The sequence below is a fragment of the Choristoneura fumiferana genome, chromosome 27 (genome assembly GCF_025370935.1).
Source record: "Choristoneura fumiferana chromosome 27, NRCan_CFum_1, whole genome shotgun sequence".
Lineage (NCBI taxonomy): Eukaryota > Metazoa > Arthropoda > Insecta > Lepidoptera > Tortricidae > Choristoneura > Choristoneura fumiferana.
The window spans coordinates 7,664,091-7,681,890 of record NC_133498.1 but is presented as its reverse complement, the minus strand read 5'-3'; the positions used below and the strand labels follow the sequence as shown (position 1 = coordinate 7,681,890).

The following is a 17,800-nucleotide window of genomic DNA, read 5'->3' as shown; positions in this document are numbered from 1 at the left end:
CCTAATTATATATAGCCGCATACATAACTTTATCTACATATGTATGTATCATAAGTTTTCTATAATATGTTCAGATATGGCCTGTATTTGATTTTGACTTTGACTGACTTTGACTTTGACTTTGAACTGAATAATAATTATTATCTACATGCATGTCATAAGTTTTCTACAATATGTACAGATATGCATTGTTAAAAAAAATATTACCGATACTAAATATTAAGATGCACCCGCAGATACCAGGTTTCTTTAATAAGGCCATTTGATAGTCGTTTCTGAACATAGGGGAGAGCAGGTAGGATTCGTACACTTTTTACTCTAGGCCTTGTAAAAATTAACCAGTAACTAATTTCAAAATAATTGAAATACTACCACATGCCTATATATCTAGTTACAATAGTAGTATTCGTTAGAGTTGCCAAATGGCAACATTTCAAAGTTGTGACTGTTTTCCCAAAAAATGAGAAACGTACGAAAGCACCTCACGCTCGGGGTAGCTTCGTACACGGTGGAAGGTACATTCGTACATAGTGGGGAGCCTCCGTACAGAGTAACAAAATAGCAATTTATACAAACTACAAATATTTAATGAGGTCGAAAATAACACAGAATCATATTATAATTCAGTCTTAATCAAAATCTGTCTTTTTTTATTAATTGCTTAGTCTAAATAATACTTTAGAACACCCCGTGATGTTGTTGTTCAAAGCATCCTCTTCATCAGTCGTAATACTTGATTTGACGCAAATTTTCGAGCTAAACACATGCTTTGGGATTGTACCTACCATCGTTTTCAGGAACTGTTTTCTTGTGGAACTTTTCTAAGCGAGTTTCAAGTGTTGTAGATTTGATACCGAATTTTAACCAGCTTTTCTAATAGACAAGGTATTGTCTAACACTTCCTGCATACCAGATTTCATTGTTTCTCGTCTACCTGCTCTGTTCGAGTTCCCTTTTTAGGGTTCCGTACCCAAAAGGTATCAACGTAACTCTATTACTGAGACTCCGCTGTCTGTCTGTCTGTCCGTCCGTCCGTCACAGGGCTCTGTCTGTCTTGAGTCGTAATAGTTACACTTAAAATTTTCACAGATTATGTATTACTGTAGCCGCTATAACAATAAGTACTAAAAACAGAATAAAATAAATATTTAAGGGGGGCTCCCATACAATAAACGTGATTGTTTTACTGTGTTTTTTGCTTGATATTTAATAGTGGCAACAGGTAGAAGCTTGAAATATTCACAGAATTTTTAGTTGTATAATCCCTTTAAGAATAAAAAAAATTCAAATAAAATAAATATTTAAGGGGGCTCCTATACAGCAAACTTGATTTTTGCCGTTTTTTTGCTAACGTCTAATGTTGAGTAGTTAATGGTACGGAACCCTTTGTGCGCGAGTCCGACTCGCACTTTGCCGGTTTTTTTATTTACGTATATTCAAGGCATGACTCGGAAACAATAAAAAAAAACATAAATATTAACGCGGGTACATTCGTACAGTACGAATCTACCCACTCATCAATGAACGAAGGCACCCCAACACAAAAAAGCAACAAATTAAATCACAATAAAAATACCCGCTAAGATTATGTCAAAAATAACGTTAACACGAAAAACTAGAGCATTAACATATAACCCATGGATAAAACGTAAGCGATTTGAGAAAAAGTTATTAGAGATAAACGCATTCAAAACTGAATCCAAAAATTACTTATGTGGAGCGAAAACACGTTTCGATTTGCCCTGACGAAGCTGGCCGCCGCAGTGCCGCTCCGCTCCGCGGTCAGCCTATACGTGTGAGTGGGAGTCATGCACACAAATACAATCGCATCAATGTGTTTTTGGTAGTGGAGATATGACTACTGTACGAATGCTCCCTCTGTACGAAGCCTACCTGCTCTCCCCTATAATAGGAAGTTATGATATGCATGTAGATAAAATTGTTTTTTTTTTTAGTACAAGCTTTAATAATAATTATTACGATAGTCACTCGAGACACGCTCGACATGTTGCGAATTAAACCTTGGTCCTTTTCAAGGCGAGCTCGAACGGAAAGCCAACTATGAACCCCGCATTACTGACTGTGTAAACGTGCCGCGAGACGGGCGCAGGCTGAAAATCAGCGCCGCCGGTGGTCGTGTTGCTGAGCTTGAGCCTATTGCCACATATTTGTAACGTGTGTTGTTTTTTATTTTTGTATTTTGTTATGTTCATTGTATTTTTTTTAATGTGGCAATAAATGTCTTTTTTTTTTTTTTTTTACTTAACTCTTGCATGGCATGGCTAATATTAGTAGGACTGCTAGTAAACAATGGCTTAAGATGGATGGATTTAACTTTAACATGAATTTAGGATAAATTTAGACAGATATTTTATGAAGTTTGTTTGGCAATTTAGTTTATTGCTTTTTATTTGTTTTTCTGTGCATAGTTTAAGAGCTAACCAATTTTGAACGCATCTTTTTGATATTAAATCAGACAATTCTAAAAAGTTATTATAGAAATAGCAATGGTAGTAGATATATTTTTTGATAGTACCTACCTATTATGATGTTTTACAGTAAAATTTGGTTAGGTAGTCTGGTCGTCTTATAGGTACAATAAAGTTTTACATATATTGTGTAAGACAGTCGGCACGCACCCTAGAGCTTTATCGATATCGATTAAGTTCTACCCATCCCTCAATTTGTAAGTAGATTTATGTATACGTGTCGCACCGTTGAGTTGTACTTACATTTTATTTAATTCATTCTCTCAAGTCACCGTTCGAGACAAATTAATAGCGGTGATTATTAAATCATTATTATATTCCTGGGTTTAAATTAATACCATATTTACAAATCGCAGTTTAATGAAGTCTAAATTAAAATGATATATTATTTTTCACTTAATCAAGCTATTGATCTAAGAGTGCGAAATATTAAGGGGCTGTTTCACCATCCATTGATTAGTGTTAACTGGCGGTTAGGTGTGATGCAGTCTCTATTTGTTTTGTTTGAATAGACGGAGACGGCATCACATTTAACCGTCGGTTAACGCTAATCAATGGATGGTGAAACAGCCCCTTAATATACTAAAAGACGTCGAATATGTTGAACTCGCGACCATATGGTAGCTATGCTATGCGACAAATGTATCTTCATGCAGCTCCTTCTTCTCTACACTGTAAGAACACACCCACCGCGTTTCGAACTCAACAATACTTCATCCTCAAAGAAATACAACCATTCACCAGATGTTGGACTAACGAAGCAAAACCAACAATTGAATTTGTCATTGTAAATCCCCGAGTGGCTACTTAATTTTTCACAAACAAACTACCCACAACATTTTTACAAACTTTAAGCACCAATTAATTATTTCTACTAGCAATAGGTACCTACTTTAATATTTGTAATATCATTTGATTTGCTTTACTACATAATAATGGTTCAATCTATTCGAGTTTTATTTTTAGAGGTAGGTATACTCCGTTTGATTTAAGGTTTGAATTAACGGTCAAATTGTAAATCACTTTCTCGGTAATTCGAACACAAATGGACTAAAAATACCTATACCTACATGTATAAATTAAGTAGCGGTAGTTATGTTTTTATTATAGAATTTAACATAATCTTAAATAATTTCGTTGTTTCATTTAAAATCGTGTGCAAATTTTACCGTTATATTTCAAATATCTTAAAATAAATGGACTATATTTTCTTGACAAATCGTGGAGAAAAGTGACAAACACGGTGCGCGGTGGTAACGGAGTCCTTGTCCGATTGTATGCAGGTGACTGGGAGCTATGTCTATTTTGAACATGAAACTACCATGAGACCCACTCATATTTATAAAATGAAAGTTAATCCAGATAACTCACGTCTTAAATCGAGTTTAGCTCGACATGTTTTTTTTTTTTTTTTTTATTCGACTGGATGGCAAAAGAGCAAGTGGGTCATCTGATGGTAAGAGATTAGCACCGCCCATAGACACCTGCAACACCAGGGGGATTACATATGCGTTGCCAACCTAGAGGCCTAAGATGGGATACCTCAAGTGCCAGTAATTCACCGGCTGTCTTACTCTCCACGCCGAAACACAACAATGCAAGCACTGCTATTTCACGGCAGGATTAGCGAGCAAGATGGTGGTAGCAATCCGGGCGAACCTTGCACAAGGTCCTACCACCTGCATGTGCACCTGTATGTTTTGGGCTAATTCGTAGCCCTATCCCTAGGATTCCTCGATGAAGGCGTGAGTTGTCCGGATTAACTTTCATTTAATATCTTAATGTCTACTATTTTAAGGTAGTCTTACCTTTACTTTTTCCATGTGACATAGGCCCTTTTACACCCCAGCCGTGTTTCTAATAAAGCAAAACATGTACAGTTTTTCGTGGAAAATATGGAAGCCATGAGCCCGGCCAAGACGGCAATAATGTAAATAATAACGCGCGGTGGCTCCTTACACCATGCTGCTGTGTTAGCGAGGACATGATGACTTGGAAGTCAATGCAATCAAAAGCTACGAATAAATAATAAGTCAGGAAGCGTAACTCAGAACAAATTCCACACAAAAAGTGGCCATAGTTTAAACCAAAACGATTTATGATTCAAATACGAATCATTTTCGAGGTTGCAAATAGACGTGCTTGTTGACGGGTTATAAAGTAGGGATTGGTTTGCGCGCGAGAAGCAATGTCAATGCACGACAGATGACGCGCAGAACACGCTTTTAAGCCCCGGCTACTAGGACACGCAAGGCTATTTTTCTAGCGCAGATACAGTTCCTGACTTATTATTTATTCTAAGCTAATCAACGTCTAAACGTTGAAAACCCCCGACATTGTCATTTTAATTTTAAAAGTTCAATATCTCCAAAATGGACGAACCGATTTTAATGAAACATAGCTAAGAACCATAGAAAGGAAACTCGCTTACGCATAAAAAAACGCATCATAATTGGTAAATCCGTTTGACAGCAACGATGCCACAGACAGACAGACATACAGACATTGGTGTCAAACTTAGAGGTATAATACCAATGAAGCTGGCTCTAGTAACCAATAGTTGAGGTAATGCTAACCAATCAAAAATTACCCGACAATGCGTACATTTTGCTTAGGAGCAGGGAGCAGGGCAAATTTATACGGTACCTACCCTCGGTACCCGACGACTCATACTTGGTCGAAATTTAAAATTGAGTTGATAAGTTTGGTGTAGGTACCTACCAAGGTTTTTAATGTTTATTTTCGTTTTCTAGAGCATAAAGTACTTACATAAAACCTTGTTTTTAAACATGTTTTTTTTTTTAATATGAAACTAACGTGAGACTCACTCATATTAAATGATATTGTAACGGATAACTCACGTCTTAAACCGAGTTTAGCTAGACATGTTTCGGGCTATTTCGTAGCCCTTCTTCTCAGGAGCACGCGACTCGGCGGCTGCCGCAACACGCACACTACGCGCCACTGTTCTGCTCGCGCGACTGCCCGAAACATGTCGAGCTAAACTCGGTTTAAGACGTGAGTTATCCGTTAAAATATCATTTAATATGTTTTTTTTAGTTTAATTTTTATCTAATCTACCTCTAATTGAAACAATATTAATATTAGTAGGATTTTTGTCCTCCATTTTTATATATCATGGCGGCCCTACATTCTACCTACTCTACATTCTCTCCGGTTTATTAAAAATTGGATCATCGCATCGGGACGCAGGCATATTCCACGGTTGTAGGTACGTGCCGCATACACTCTGCGTTTACCTTGTGTGTGGGGGAGAACGCTGGCGTCTCCACACTTTATAGATATTGTTAGAGTTTTGACTTTGACTTTGTAAGCAGCCCAACCAGGTGTTATTTTGTGGAGATCCTAGCCTAAAAATGGATCCTATGAGAGTTAATCGTAAATTCAGGTTCTTCAGGTGTGTGGATTTAGAAAAAAGTTTACGTTTCACCAAAAAATATTTCCTAAATATTGCGACAGTGTGAAAGAAAATGGGAGTAATTAATATTAAATAAGTTTCGCCATGTCTGTCTGTCTGTCTGTCCGTCCGTCCGCGGCTTTGCTCAGGGACTATCAATGCTAGAAAGCTGTAATTTTGCACGGATATTTATGTAAACTATGCCGACAAAATGGTGCAATACAAAATTTTTTAGGGTACCTTCCATAGACGTAAAGTGGGGGTGAGTTTATTTTTCTCATCCAATCCTATATAGTGTGGGGTATCGTTGGATAGGTCTTTTAAGACCATTAGGGGTTTGCTAAGACGATTTTTCTATTCAGTAATTTGTTTGCGAAATATTCAACTTTAAAATGCAAATTTTCATGAAAATCGAGCGTCCCCCTCCTCTTAAATCTAAACCGGTGGGTGGAAAAATTTGAAAAAATTCAGGATGGTAGTAAGTTTATCAAACTTTCAAGGAAAACTTTAACGGCTAAGTTTGCTTGAGAATTATTAGTAGTTTAAGAGTAAATAGCAGCGTAAGGTATAAAATATACCTAAACTTGGAAGATTCCGCATAAAATACGAAATCCTTAGAAAAATATTACTTAATTTTATCGTTATGGCTACGGAACCCTATTTTGGGCGTGTCCGACACGCTCTTGGCCGGTTTTTTTTATCAAACTTAGGGGATCGGGCCAAGTTCATGGCAGAGAGTCAATAAACAATCAAAAATAGTAAGAAGATTTTACAGTATCACGTTTGGTCAGTGTCGCGTTTGGATGTTTTGTTTAGTTGTGGTTTTTAGTTGGTATTTTGAGATTAAAGCACTAATAATATAAAGGTACTTAATGATTATCATAATATTATTAATGAAATAAAGCACCCTTGTACAAAAATCACCCTCGTTCATGACGATCTTTGAACCACTGTATCTTATGTCGCACATGAATTTAGCCAGAGTGTAGCGGGCAGTTTACAGTGGGGTTCCTCTAGCTAGGAACGCAGAATTTTTCCCGCTCATACGTTTTAGCGGAATCATGCCATTGGATGCAATGCAATAATGTTCAGGTTTACGAGTAAAGCTTGGCAGGGTGAGATGAAATAAAATGCAGCACGTTTTAATACAAAGAATAACTATGATATCTATAATTGGGGTAAATATATATTTTTTCAAAATTCCAATAAACGTTGACTGGTTGCTAAGTAATTGTTTTTATACTATTAAAGAATTTATGAACCATAAAAATTCTAATGGAATTTATTGTCATTTCTTTAATTTTAAATTGACATTGTTAAATTCAAAAGCTTTTGTTTTAATTCAAGAATGACATGGATTTATTTATCATCATCATCATCTCAGCCTATATATGTCCCACTGCTGGGCACAGGCCTCCTCTCAGAACAAGAGGGCTTGGGCCATAGTTCCCACGCGGGCCCAGTGCGGATTGGGAACTTCACACGCACCATTGAATTGCTTCGCAGGTTTGTTCAGGTTTCCTCACGATGTTTTCCTTCACCGCAAAGCTCGTGGTAAACTTCAAATGTAATTCCGCACATGAATTTCGAAAAACTCAGAGGTGCGAGCCGGGGTTTGAACCCACGACCTCTGCTTGAGAGGCGATAGTTCAAACCACTAGGCCACCACGGCTTGGATTCGGATTTATTTATACTCATTAATATTGTAATTTATTGAAGAACAATTGTTTTTTAAAAATATGCTCGTTGAGCTGTCGCCTGAATTCTGTGACTGTAATTTAATTACTTAAGATCTTGTAAACGTATTCCAGCAAATAAAGATTTACTTAATTTCATTTGATTTATTTTTATATTGTAGCTGCGAAAGTTTGTGAGTACCTACACATGCGCGTGTTTGCCACTCCTTCATGCTAAAACGGCTGGACGAATTCGTATGGGATTTGGTATGTATTCTGGACTTTGGAAATAACACTTACTTAAGCAACTTTTTAGAGTACGCCGATATTCGCACGGTATAAGTGAACAACACCCTCGCCGCGCTATCGAAGTTCGCTTATCCACTTACGACATCTTCCGCCAGAGCCTGTAACCCTATTAGGGCCCTCCATTAGGGCGCCGGTCGGTGACCCCTGAGCTAATTTACCCATCTGTCTTGCATCGCCAAGAATGTGTCAAGCGATCGGCAAGAACCAATTATACCGCGAAGAATATAACCACTTCGGGCCAACCGATGTTCGCAGGTGGGTTTCGTTATTCTAAGGTCAGGTTATTTTCACCAGGATCTCCCTTTTCGCAGAATTAAAGAAAGAAAGGTTTATTTTGGCTCCATAAGTACCACCTAAAACTAAGACTAGAACTAGCAATTATTTTACTGTTTCAGTTCCCAACTCTCAATTTTCTCCGAATGCTTTTATAGAACACAGTAGGTTAGGTTAGGTTTTTTTTATGAAAGTTCAGAAAAAAATATAGTTTCAGAGAAAGTATTGAGTTGGCAAACGAAACAGTTCGCCAAATGAAACGTTTGGGAAACGTGAGTTGGGAAAAGGCAGAGAACCTATGTGTGATAAATGTCGGTTTAGCCGTTTTTGAGATAAGTACTGAACTTTGAAATAACAATGTCGAAGGGATTCAAATGTTATAAGCTGGTCACGTTGGTATTTTAATTGTTAAATTTACCAAGAGGTTTACAACATAAGTAGAATCACCGAATAAAAAGAATAATTAGTACACGCATGTTGTACAAGGTAGCATTACGGGTGCATTGCCGTCCCTTTTAAGAAGAAGAGGCTCTTGAGTTTGTTTTATTTTCAGTGCAATTTGGAAATAAAAATTGTAACGAACACAACTGGGAAAATGATAATAATAATAACAATAACTAATATCCCTTGAAACAAGGCGAGTACGAGACAAATCACGGTAATAAACCTCCCCCTTTATAACCGCAGTGCCCTTTTAAAACTAAAGCACACTGCAAAATCCTGTTGATACCAATACGCCTGCTCGGCAGTGCACGCGGCTAATCCGCCCTCCGGCCACCTACACGTCTCCGTGAAATATGGCCGGCATTCTTCACCCTCCAGTGTAAGGGCGACCGCCACAGCAGGCCCGTTAGCACACATTTTGTTTGAAATAACCGGTAAAAAGCTCAACCGCGTGCAGTAGGTCAATTCCAGGGTAGGTAGCTGTTAGTTGGCGCCGCAGCAGCGCGCCAGCACATCTCAGCAGCGCTAGTGCTGCCTATCCTCAATGCACCGACTCCAAAAAAATTAAAAAATAACAAAGCAGTCGGGTAAAAATAGAACCGACTACAAAACCCTTGAAAATATTTTTCTAGGTACACCCAGCAGGAGGGATTGAAACCCATAGTATGTAGGTGAGGTAGACGACTATTGTTCTACTCCTGCTGGCTCGTCACCGACTTCGATCTAGTAGGTACCTAGAAAAATATTTTCAAGGGATTTTTTATTTATTGGGAGTCGGTTTTACTTTTTTGTTAAAAAAATATCAAATAAAATAAGTTTCTGAACTAACCCACGGGTTGCCAAAAAAATGTTCACGAATATAATTAACTAAAACTATTAAAAAAAAACAAAGTTTTACTGAATGGACGAAATTCGTTTAAGGGATAACGTTGCTTTTATACGTAATATGTTTCTCAGGCAATCTGTTAATTTCCTCTGTTCCCTGTACAGTCAAAGAAACTGAATCGCGTCCAGGGTAAATCTACATCTGCCTAAGAAATCGTAACGAAATGAGGGCTATCGCGAATGAATTCGCCACTAGAGGCGCTAGTGTAGCGTGAGGTCTCCGAAATGTCAAATCTCATAGTTTTTTGGATGAGCTACGCGGGTTTATTTATAATTAGAATCATTTTGTGAATATTTTGCAATATCTGAAATTAATTATGGCAAATATGCGTTCTGAGGCAATTAATGTCTGTGTTTTGAGACTTTTGTCTTTCAGAAACCTTTGTCTCACTTTTTCCGAACAAAACGGGGACTATGCAACACTGTGACATGCACGAAATTTTTATGGTACGGTTTTAAGGTGTATTAAATATAATTTTAATCTAAACTTTGTTTTCACGCCCGTAATAACAGACTTTGAAAGCCATACTTAAAAACCTTACGCAACAGTGCGCCATCTAGTGAGACAAAAAACGATAGCCCTCATTGATTATGAAAGGGTCGCACCGTGGCACGCCTCGCTCGTATAATAATAATATACAAGGTGTTAATTAAATAACTGAAAACTAGAAAGTAGTTTGCTCAGGATCGAGAGTAGAATCGATTACACTAAGTTTTAAATTAGGTTGTGTTTGTGTTCATAAATCCCTTTTTTATTGTGCCCAGTCTAAAAATTACGACTGCAACAGGCGCCAATTAAATATTTTAGCGAGGTTTCATACTATTTCGATAGTTTAATACTGGCCGGTTTGCTGTCACTGTGTGATTTTCTATGGATTTTCTTCTAAAAACGTCTAAGTGCAACTGACAAATACAAATTATGAGTGTAGAGTTAGAAATGAAGTAGAATTACTAACTTAGCAAAACACACGAATATCTTTTAAAATAATGAAGGAATTCAAAAATAAATGCAATCAACTAACTTAATATGAATGGTTTTCAGTTATTTAATTAACACCTTGTATATCTTATATCCGTGGGGTGGCCGGACAAGAATAGCTCCCCCCCATCTCATTCCGTTGGGTGTCGTAGAAGGCGACTAAGGGAAAAATCCAGAAGACGGGCAGCAGCGTCTTCTGCGTAAACCATCAGCAAACACTGCGATCCCCAAGCCGCCTGCCAAGCGTGGGGATTATGGCAACCCCCCCCCCCAAATAAAACCGGTGGATGCAAGTGGCAAGTTGTCGTTCATTGTGGCGTTCTAAGGGGGAGGCCTTTGTCCAGCAGTGGACGTCTTCGGGCTGATGATGATGATGATGATGATGATGATATCTTACATAACAAGCACTGGTGATGTCAATTGTCGCTCGATTTATGTATTTATTTTTGTTCAAAGAAGTCCTTCTGTCCCTGTCTCTCTTGCGCGGGGTATGAGGGATAGTTATAATGAGCCCTTGTTTGCCAGCCTACGGAACCCGGAATTAATTCTGTTTGCAAACTTGGAAAGAGCTCTCAGTATTAATATTGCGAAATGGCTTTACTTTATTTAATTTGCTTCGGCGTCTCGTTTTTCTTTCGAATTTTTGCAGCTTTGTTTTTACAATACGATGTACGTCCCACTGTTGGGCACAGGGCTCCTCTCAAGATAAGAGGGGTTAGGCTGTAATTCCCACGGGCCCAATTCGGATTAGGAACGTCACACCAGTGAAGTGCTTGGCAAGTTTGCGCAGGTTTCCTCACGATGTTTTCCTTTACCGTATTAGCTCGTGGTAAATTTCAAATGTAATTTCGAAAAATCCAGAGTGGGTTGATTAGAACCCACGATCCTCTGCTTTAGAGGCTATAGCCTGTCAGACCTTAGGCCACCGCGGCTTTTTTTCGTGGGTTGTCGGCTTTAGTAAAAATAATCTTCTTAACTTTTTTTTTTTTTGCAGCAAACACAGATTTCCACTTTCGAATGTTATTTAAGCGTTGTGTGATTTCAAAGATCGGTTCACACAGGTAAACTGTAACAATATTGTCATAAAAAAAACTTTGACAATTCAGGAACCCCTGCTACAATTTCATTGATAGACCGTGATAGCTACTGGTCCCGCGACGAATTACTGGTCATCGTGCAACATTGTGCGGCATCGGCTAACTTCGGGTATATCCGGCCGGCAGTGTTGTCAACTTTTTTTGCCATTCCCGCAAAAATAAAGCCACTTAAAAATTAAAATCCCTAAGTAAAAAACAGGCCAAGATCGTGTCGGACACGCCCAAAATAGGGTTCCGTAGCCATTACGAAAAATTTAAGTAATATTTTTTTAAGAATTTCGTATTTTAGACGGAATCTTCCAAGTTTAGGTATATTTTATACCTTAGGCTGCTATTTACTCATAAACTATGTACTAATAATTCTCAAGCAAACTTAGCCGTTATAGTTTTCCTTGAAAGTTTGATATACTTTACTACCATCCTGAATTTTTTCAAATTTTTTCCATCCACCGGTTTAGATTTTAGAGGGGGGACGGGGGGGGGACTATGGGAGTCTATGGGAGGTACCCTAAAAAAATTTTTTTTTTGTTTTTTTTATTGTACCATTTTGTCGGCATAGTTTACATAATAATATATATCCGTGCAAAATTACAGCGTTCTAGCATTGATAGTCCCTGAGCAAAGCCGCGGACGGACGGACAGACTGACAGACAGACATGGCGAAACTATAAAAGAGCCATTTTGGCTCCGGAACCCTAAAAAAGGCTTGAAACCTCCATCACCTTTCATTCTACAGCATCATCATCATCACCCGGAAGACGTCTATTAATGAACAAAAGTCTCAACGAACGACAACGAACGACAACTCGCCACTTGTATCCACGGGTTGCCCGCAACTCTTGCAATATCGTCAGTCCACCTAATGGGCCTATCAACGCTTCGTCTTCCGGTTCGTGGTTGCCACTCGAGAATCTTCCACTTCTATAATTTTGATCTTACAAAAGATTAGTATATCTACCAAAATTGCGAAGAATAATCAGAAAAAATATTGCTTATCACGAGCTTTTATTTAGTTTCACCTGTCCCGTTGTCTGTCTGTCTGTAGTCAAAAATATTGCAAGTTAATTTCGACCATCTTCCAGTAGTTGTATTGACTTGAAATTTGGCATACTTTTGTAAATTGCGCGACAATACAATGATCTGGTAGTGACATTTTAATAGTCCGGCAAGGATCGTCTCCGCAGGACGGAATTCTTCAACTGTTAATGGCATCGACTTGAAATTTGGTATGCAAATTTAGTTTGGGTGGCAATGCAAGTATAGTCGACAAATATTACAGTAAAAAAAAAGCTTGTATTAAAAATGTTTTTTTTTTTTCCAAAAACTTACTTTAATGATATAATTTAAGATCAATATAGGCTCCCTCCCACCCCCATCTAGGAAAAACTTTAATTATTTGGACTTTTTGGACTCCCACCCTCAAATTTTCTTATCTTATAAATAGATTAACAGTCCTAAGAGAATTCAAAATAAACGTGGCCTGCACCTCAATGTTGTGTCAAAAAGCATTCTCATAAGAAAGCATATTGCTTACCATGTCTTCAAGATCTAACCTTTTTATTTCGTTTTACCCTTTTATTGTTTATGAGTTATTTCGTAATTTGAATTATTAAAAAATAACACAATTAAATGTCATTCTAAAGGATGGGTGTCTTATTTTCCTCTCAAGGATATTTAATTATTTAAAACCATTATTATTAAGGTCGCGGGTGAGCAAGGAAATCTTTTAGTTAATTATATTACATTAGTCAGTTTATCATTTTATTTATTTGGTCCTTCGAGCCGGATACTTGCTACTTTGATAGTTTGGTTTCATGTTTGCTTACAATCTTGATTTCAAGTAAAGCATTAGCGGTTGGCACTAATAGCATTATTTTTCCACTGAAGTGGGCCCAAACCCCAGTTTTATTGGGAATCCACTACGATAGCAACTGACGGCGGGTGGTCCGACCAGCGCGCGCGCATCGCGGCACTAATCGGTTGGATGCGGTAGCCGGTATCGAAGAATACTGAATTTAGGGTACTGCTTGGAGTAGGATTTCCTCGGGATTTATTTGAAATTTATTTTAACCAGCTACTTACGAAACAGGAGGATGTTATAAACTCGTTTTTTTATAAATTTTAGTTTGTACCTCAAAACTGCGTGCGTCATACTGCGTCCTTATCTGTAAACCGATTTGAAAATGATTTATTTGTTTGGAAGGAGATACTTCCAATTAGGTACGTCCCGTTGTCATTGTCATAGGAATCCCATCCCTCCCACATATTTTTTGTAAAAGTCAAAGGTTGAGCCCGGGCTTGAAGAGAAGCCAAGGTCAAATCGCTAGGCTACCATGATATATACTTATACAAAAATATAGAATCATCATCAAGATCATCATCCTAAAAGTACAGTAGCTATTACAACATTTTAAAATTGCTTAACCAATCGGTTTAAATTCCCGGGCAAGGCGCTAAATTACGAGCGGGGAAAAATCTACTTATAAGCTAAGCGAATTAGCGTTTGAAATCGAGATAAACAAAGTAGGAGGAAAGATTGTCTAACGTTTTTAAAACAAATACCTAATAAATAGTACTAAAATGTTTCAAAAAGGTCAAATACAAGTCGGACTCGCGTATTGAAGGTACCGTACAAATTTATAGGTATCTATGGTATTTCCATAGAAACTTGTACCTGAAAAACCTATGGGGTACATCCAGTTGTCCTAGAAACTTAAAATTTGATTATGAAGGTAGGTCTTATAACACAACCCATAAGAAAAGTCTGAAAACATTATTTTTTATGCTTGTTCATCTATATCAGAAACGATCAGCGCGTAATAATGTGCGGCAACACATGCTGAGTGGAGACCCTGTTTGGTATCCTGCCGTGTCACAAGTAACAATAGTTTTAGTGCTAGCCGGTCACCAAGGTTTTAGTGCTAGTTCTAGTCTTAGTTTTAGGTGGTACTTATGGAGCAAAAATAAACCTTTCTTCTTCTTTCTACATTTTTTCTGAGGGAGGAGGGGCTCTGCACACTGTAATTAAAAATGTTAGTGTTGGAAATAAATGTGATACTTACATGAAATTGCAATATTTATTATGAATCATTCGTATTACTAGTACGGACAGGCAAGCATTGTGAAAGATACGCTTTGTCCCTAAAGCGTGTATTCAGATAGACTTCTAATCACGTTTTAAGGTCGACTAACCGCTGCTAAAAAATGGTGACGGCACGGATCGCAGTGACGCACCGTATCGCACCCGTTTTTTATCGCATGCTCTCCACACCGCTGCTTAAATACGGAATCGCAGGGACGTGCCGTAAACGTCAGGACTTTCCGAACAAAAGTCTTGTCGTCACTGCGATTCCGCACCGTTTGCGTATTTTAAGCAACGGTGTGGAAAGCATGCAAAAAAACGGTGCGCATACGGTGCGTCACTGCGATTCCGTGACGTCACCGTTTTTTAAGCAGCGGTTTGGTCGCACCTTTAATTGAGCAAGAAACCATCTTTATCTCAAGATTGACAGAATGCATGATATCAGGAGAATTTAAATTGAATTTTCGCCGATTAAAATACTGTTGTCACATTTATTAGTTCATTAACACTTATATATATATATAATATACTATGTTTGCCCGCGACTTCGTCTGCGTAATTTTTATATTTACACAATACTCGATAGAATGAAGTTATGTCCCGCATTGGCCGTTCTTGGAATTTCGAAAAATCCTTCAAACTACAGCTAAACAATCAACTGAAAAATCTGATCATGATCACCAAGTTTCACATCTAAATTGCTCAAGAAATAAGATTTTTATTCTTCGCTTACTTTTTCCTACATCGAGTGATCTCAAAGATTGCGTAAATGTCTTTGGGATAACCCAGCCTCGCGCTGGCTGCGTTTCAGCCGAAAGCGAAGCGGCCTGCCCGGCTAGAGCGGCACTGAGTCTCCATCGCGGTCTTCCTCAGACTCCTGAGACCGTGCCGTGCCCCTGGTAGTCGATTCGTTTTTCGGGAAGGCATGGTAACGCCTATAAAATGCGAGTCCCAAATCGAAATCGTTGTAAATTTCTCCGCAAAAGAAAGAGAAAATGTTTTTTTTTTAAGTAGTCACCTTCGTGACCTTTATTAAGTGCTTAAAGAGGCAATACGTATGAATATGGATGCGATATAATTCGTCATCATCAGCCGGAAGAGGTCCACTGATCGAAAAGGCCTACCCCTTACAACGCCACAATAATAATACTCGTATAAAATCCATTTATTTCGGGCAACTTGGCCCATACAATAAATACCTTACAGACTAACGTACCTACATATAATCAATAATATTACAATACAAATAAATTATAAATTACAATGAACACAACTCGCCACTTGCATCCACCGGTTTCCCGCAAGTCTCACAATGTCGTCATTCTACCTGGAGGAGGCCTGCCACGCTTCGTCTTCCGGTCGCCGCTCTCGAGGACTTCTCCCCAATGAATAATAATAATATCTGTTCTCGAGCGATGTGGCCTGCAATTGCCACTTCAACTTGCATATAATTTTTCGAGCTATGTCAGTGACCCTAGTTCTTCGCCGAATTTTCGTATTCCGGATATAAATAAATTAGGAATAATTTATGACATTTTTCTATTAATTAATTATACGCGTGTTGAATATGAGTGTTGATGTAACCACTACGTAACTATGTTAACTCGTTTGTTTCAATAGTTCTCCATAAGATGCCACTGTGAAATGTGTGGCAATTAATTTATTTTTGTTGTATTATTTAATCAATTACCTATTCAGTTAAATTTCTTGATATCCGTACACCTCTTTAAACTTAGTTAATTTGGCTAAATCAGCGCCATCTGTTAGTGTAGCAGGGTACTCGATAGCGATACTTTATACTCGTACGCGTGTTGATATGTGTGTTGATTTTACCATTACTAATACTTCTTTTTTTTAGCATTAGAAAGAAGGCAAGCGATCTTGATGTGTCTTTATATTGAAAAACTTTTGCAAATAAGTCACAACAAATAGTAACAATTAGCAAGGATATAATATATGCTTTTGGTATCATAAAATAGTAGCAACTGTTTTTTAAAACGTTTTTCAATAAAAGACTCGTCAAGATTGTTTACCCTTTTTCTAATGCTAAAAAACTAAGTAACTATGTAAGTAACTCTTTTTATTAGTTTACTCCATTACTTACTGTTTACCCAGTTCTCTAAAAGATGGCATTGCAATGTGTGGCAATTACTTTATTGTCGTTTAATTTAGTCGTATATAGTAAATCAATTAAATTTTCAATTAAATTTGTTGATATCCGTACCCCTCTTTAAACTTAGAGTTAATTTGGCAAAATCCTTCTCAGTGGCTTACTCGAGTCACAACTTTATTAATTTCAGCGCCATCTGTTAGTTTATCAGGTATTGATAGTCATAGCACGTATATGAAAACTTGAAGGTGGAAACTTAACTCAATCGAATCGAATGTAGTAGCTCCTCCACTTTTAAGGGTTGAAATTTTATACCCTAAGGGTCGAATTTTTGTAGCCTAAACCTGGCCGGGGATTTTCTCGTCAGATTAGTAAAGTTGCATAAAATCCTTCAGCTTTCTCACGTGATGCGCGGTCAAATAAACGACAAACAGATAAACAGACAACAGACAAAAAAATCTAAAACTGTTGGAACGTGTTCTGTTATCGATCTAAGTATCCCCAGACAACTTTTTTTCGAATATCTTCCATGTACAGACTTTCGACCCTCTTCAGCTTTATTATATGTATAGATAGATAGATAGATATATATATTACGACTGGAAGGCAAACGAGCAAGTGGGTCTCCTGATGTAAGAGCCACCGCCAATAAATATCTGCAAAATTTGCTTTACATTGCTTATTCAATAAACTTAAAAGTGTAATAAAAAAAACTAATTGTTTTTAAAAGTCGCTGACTAATGTTGTTCAGTTTGGAGGAGTATGATCTATGTTTAAATTATTTCTCATATTACAAGCCACACCCGGTAAATCTCTTTGATGTAAAATACTAGCCTAGACTTATTTAAAGATGGGCAAACACTAAGCACACTTTAAGTCTATTGGAGGAGTTCCACAACCGAATATCCAAATAAAACGTATTCGAGATATTTCCCCAGAATAACGCTGGCAACTCTGAAACTGCACCGTAAGTTAATAACCAGACAAGAGCTTCCTTGGTGCAGTGTTGTGGCAACAGGCGATTCCGACGAATGTTTC

General features: G+C 37.8%; 1 protein-coding gene across 1 annotated transcript in view; it reads right to left on the bottom strand.

Annotated features, from left to right (window-relative positions):
• Window positions 1–920, bottom strand: part of LOC141443249 (LIM and SH3 domain protein Lasp-like) — a 7,726-nt gene extending 6,806 nt beyond the window's left edge. The window contains exon 1 of the mRNA XM_074108458.1: window positions 911–920. Coding sequence (XP_073964559.1) covers window positions 911–920 — 10 coding nt within the window. The remainder of the gene's footprint in view (window positions 1–910) is intronic.
• Window positions 921–17,800: the final 16,880 nt, after the last annotated feature.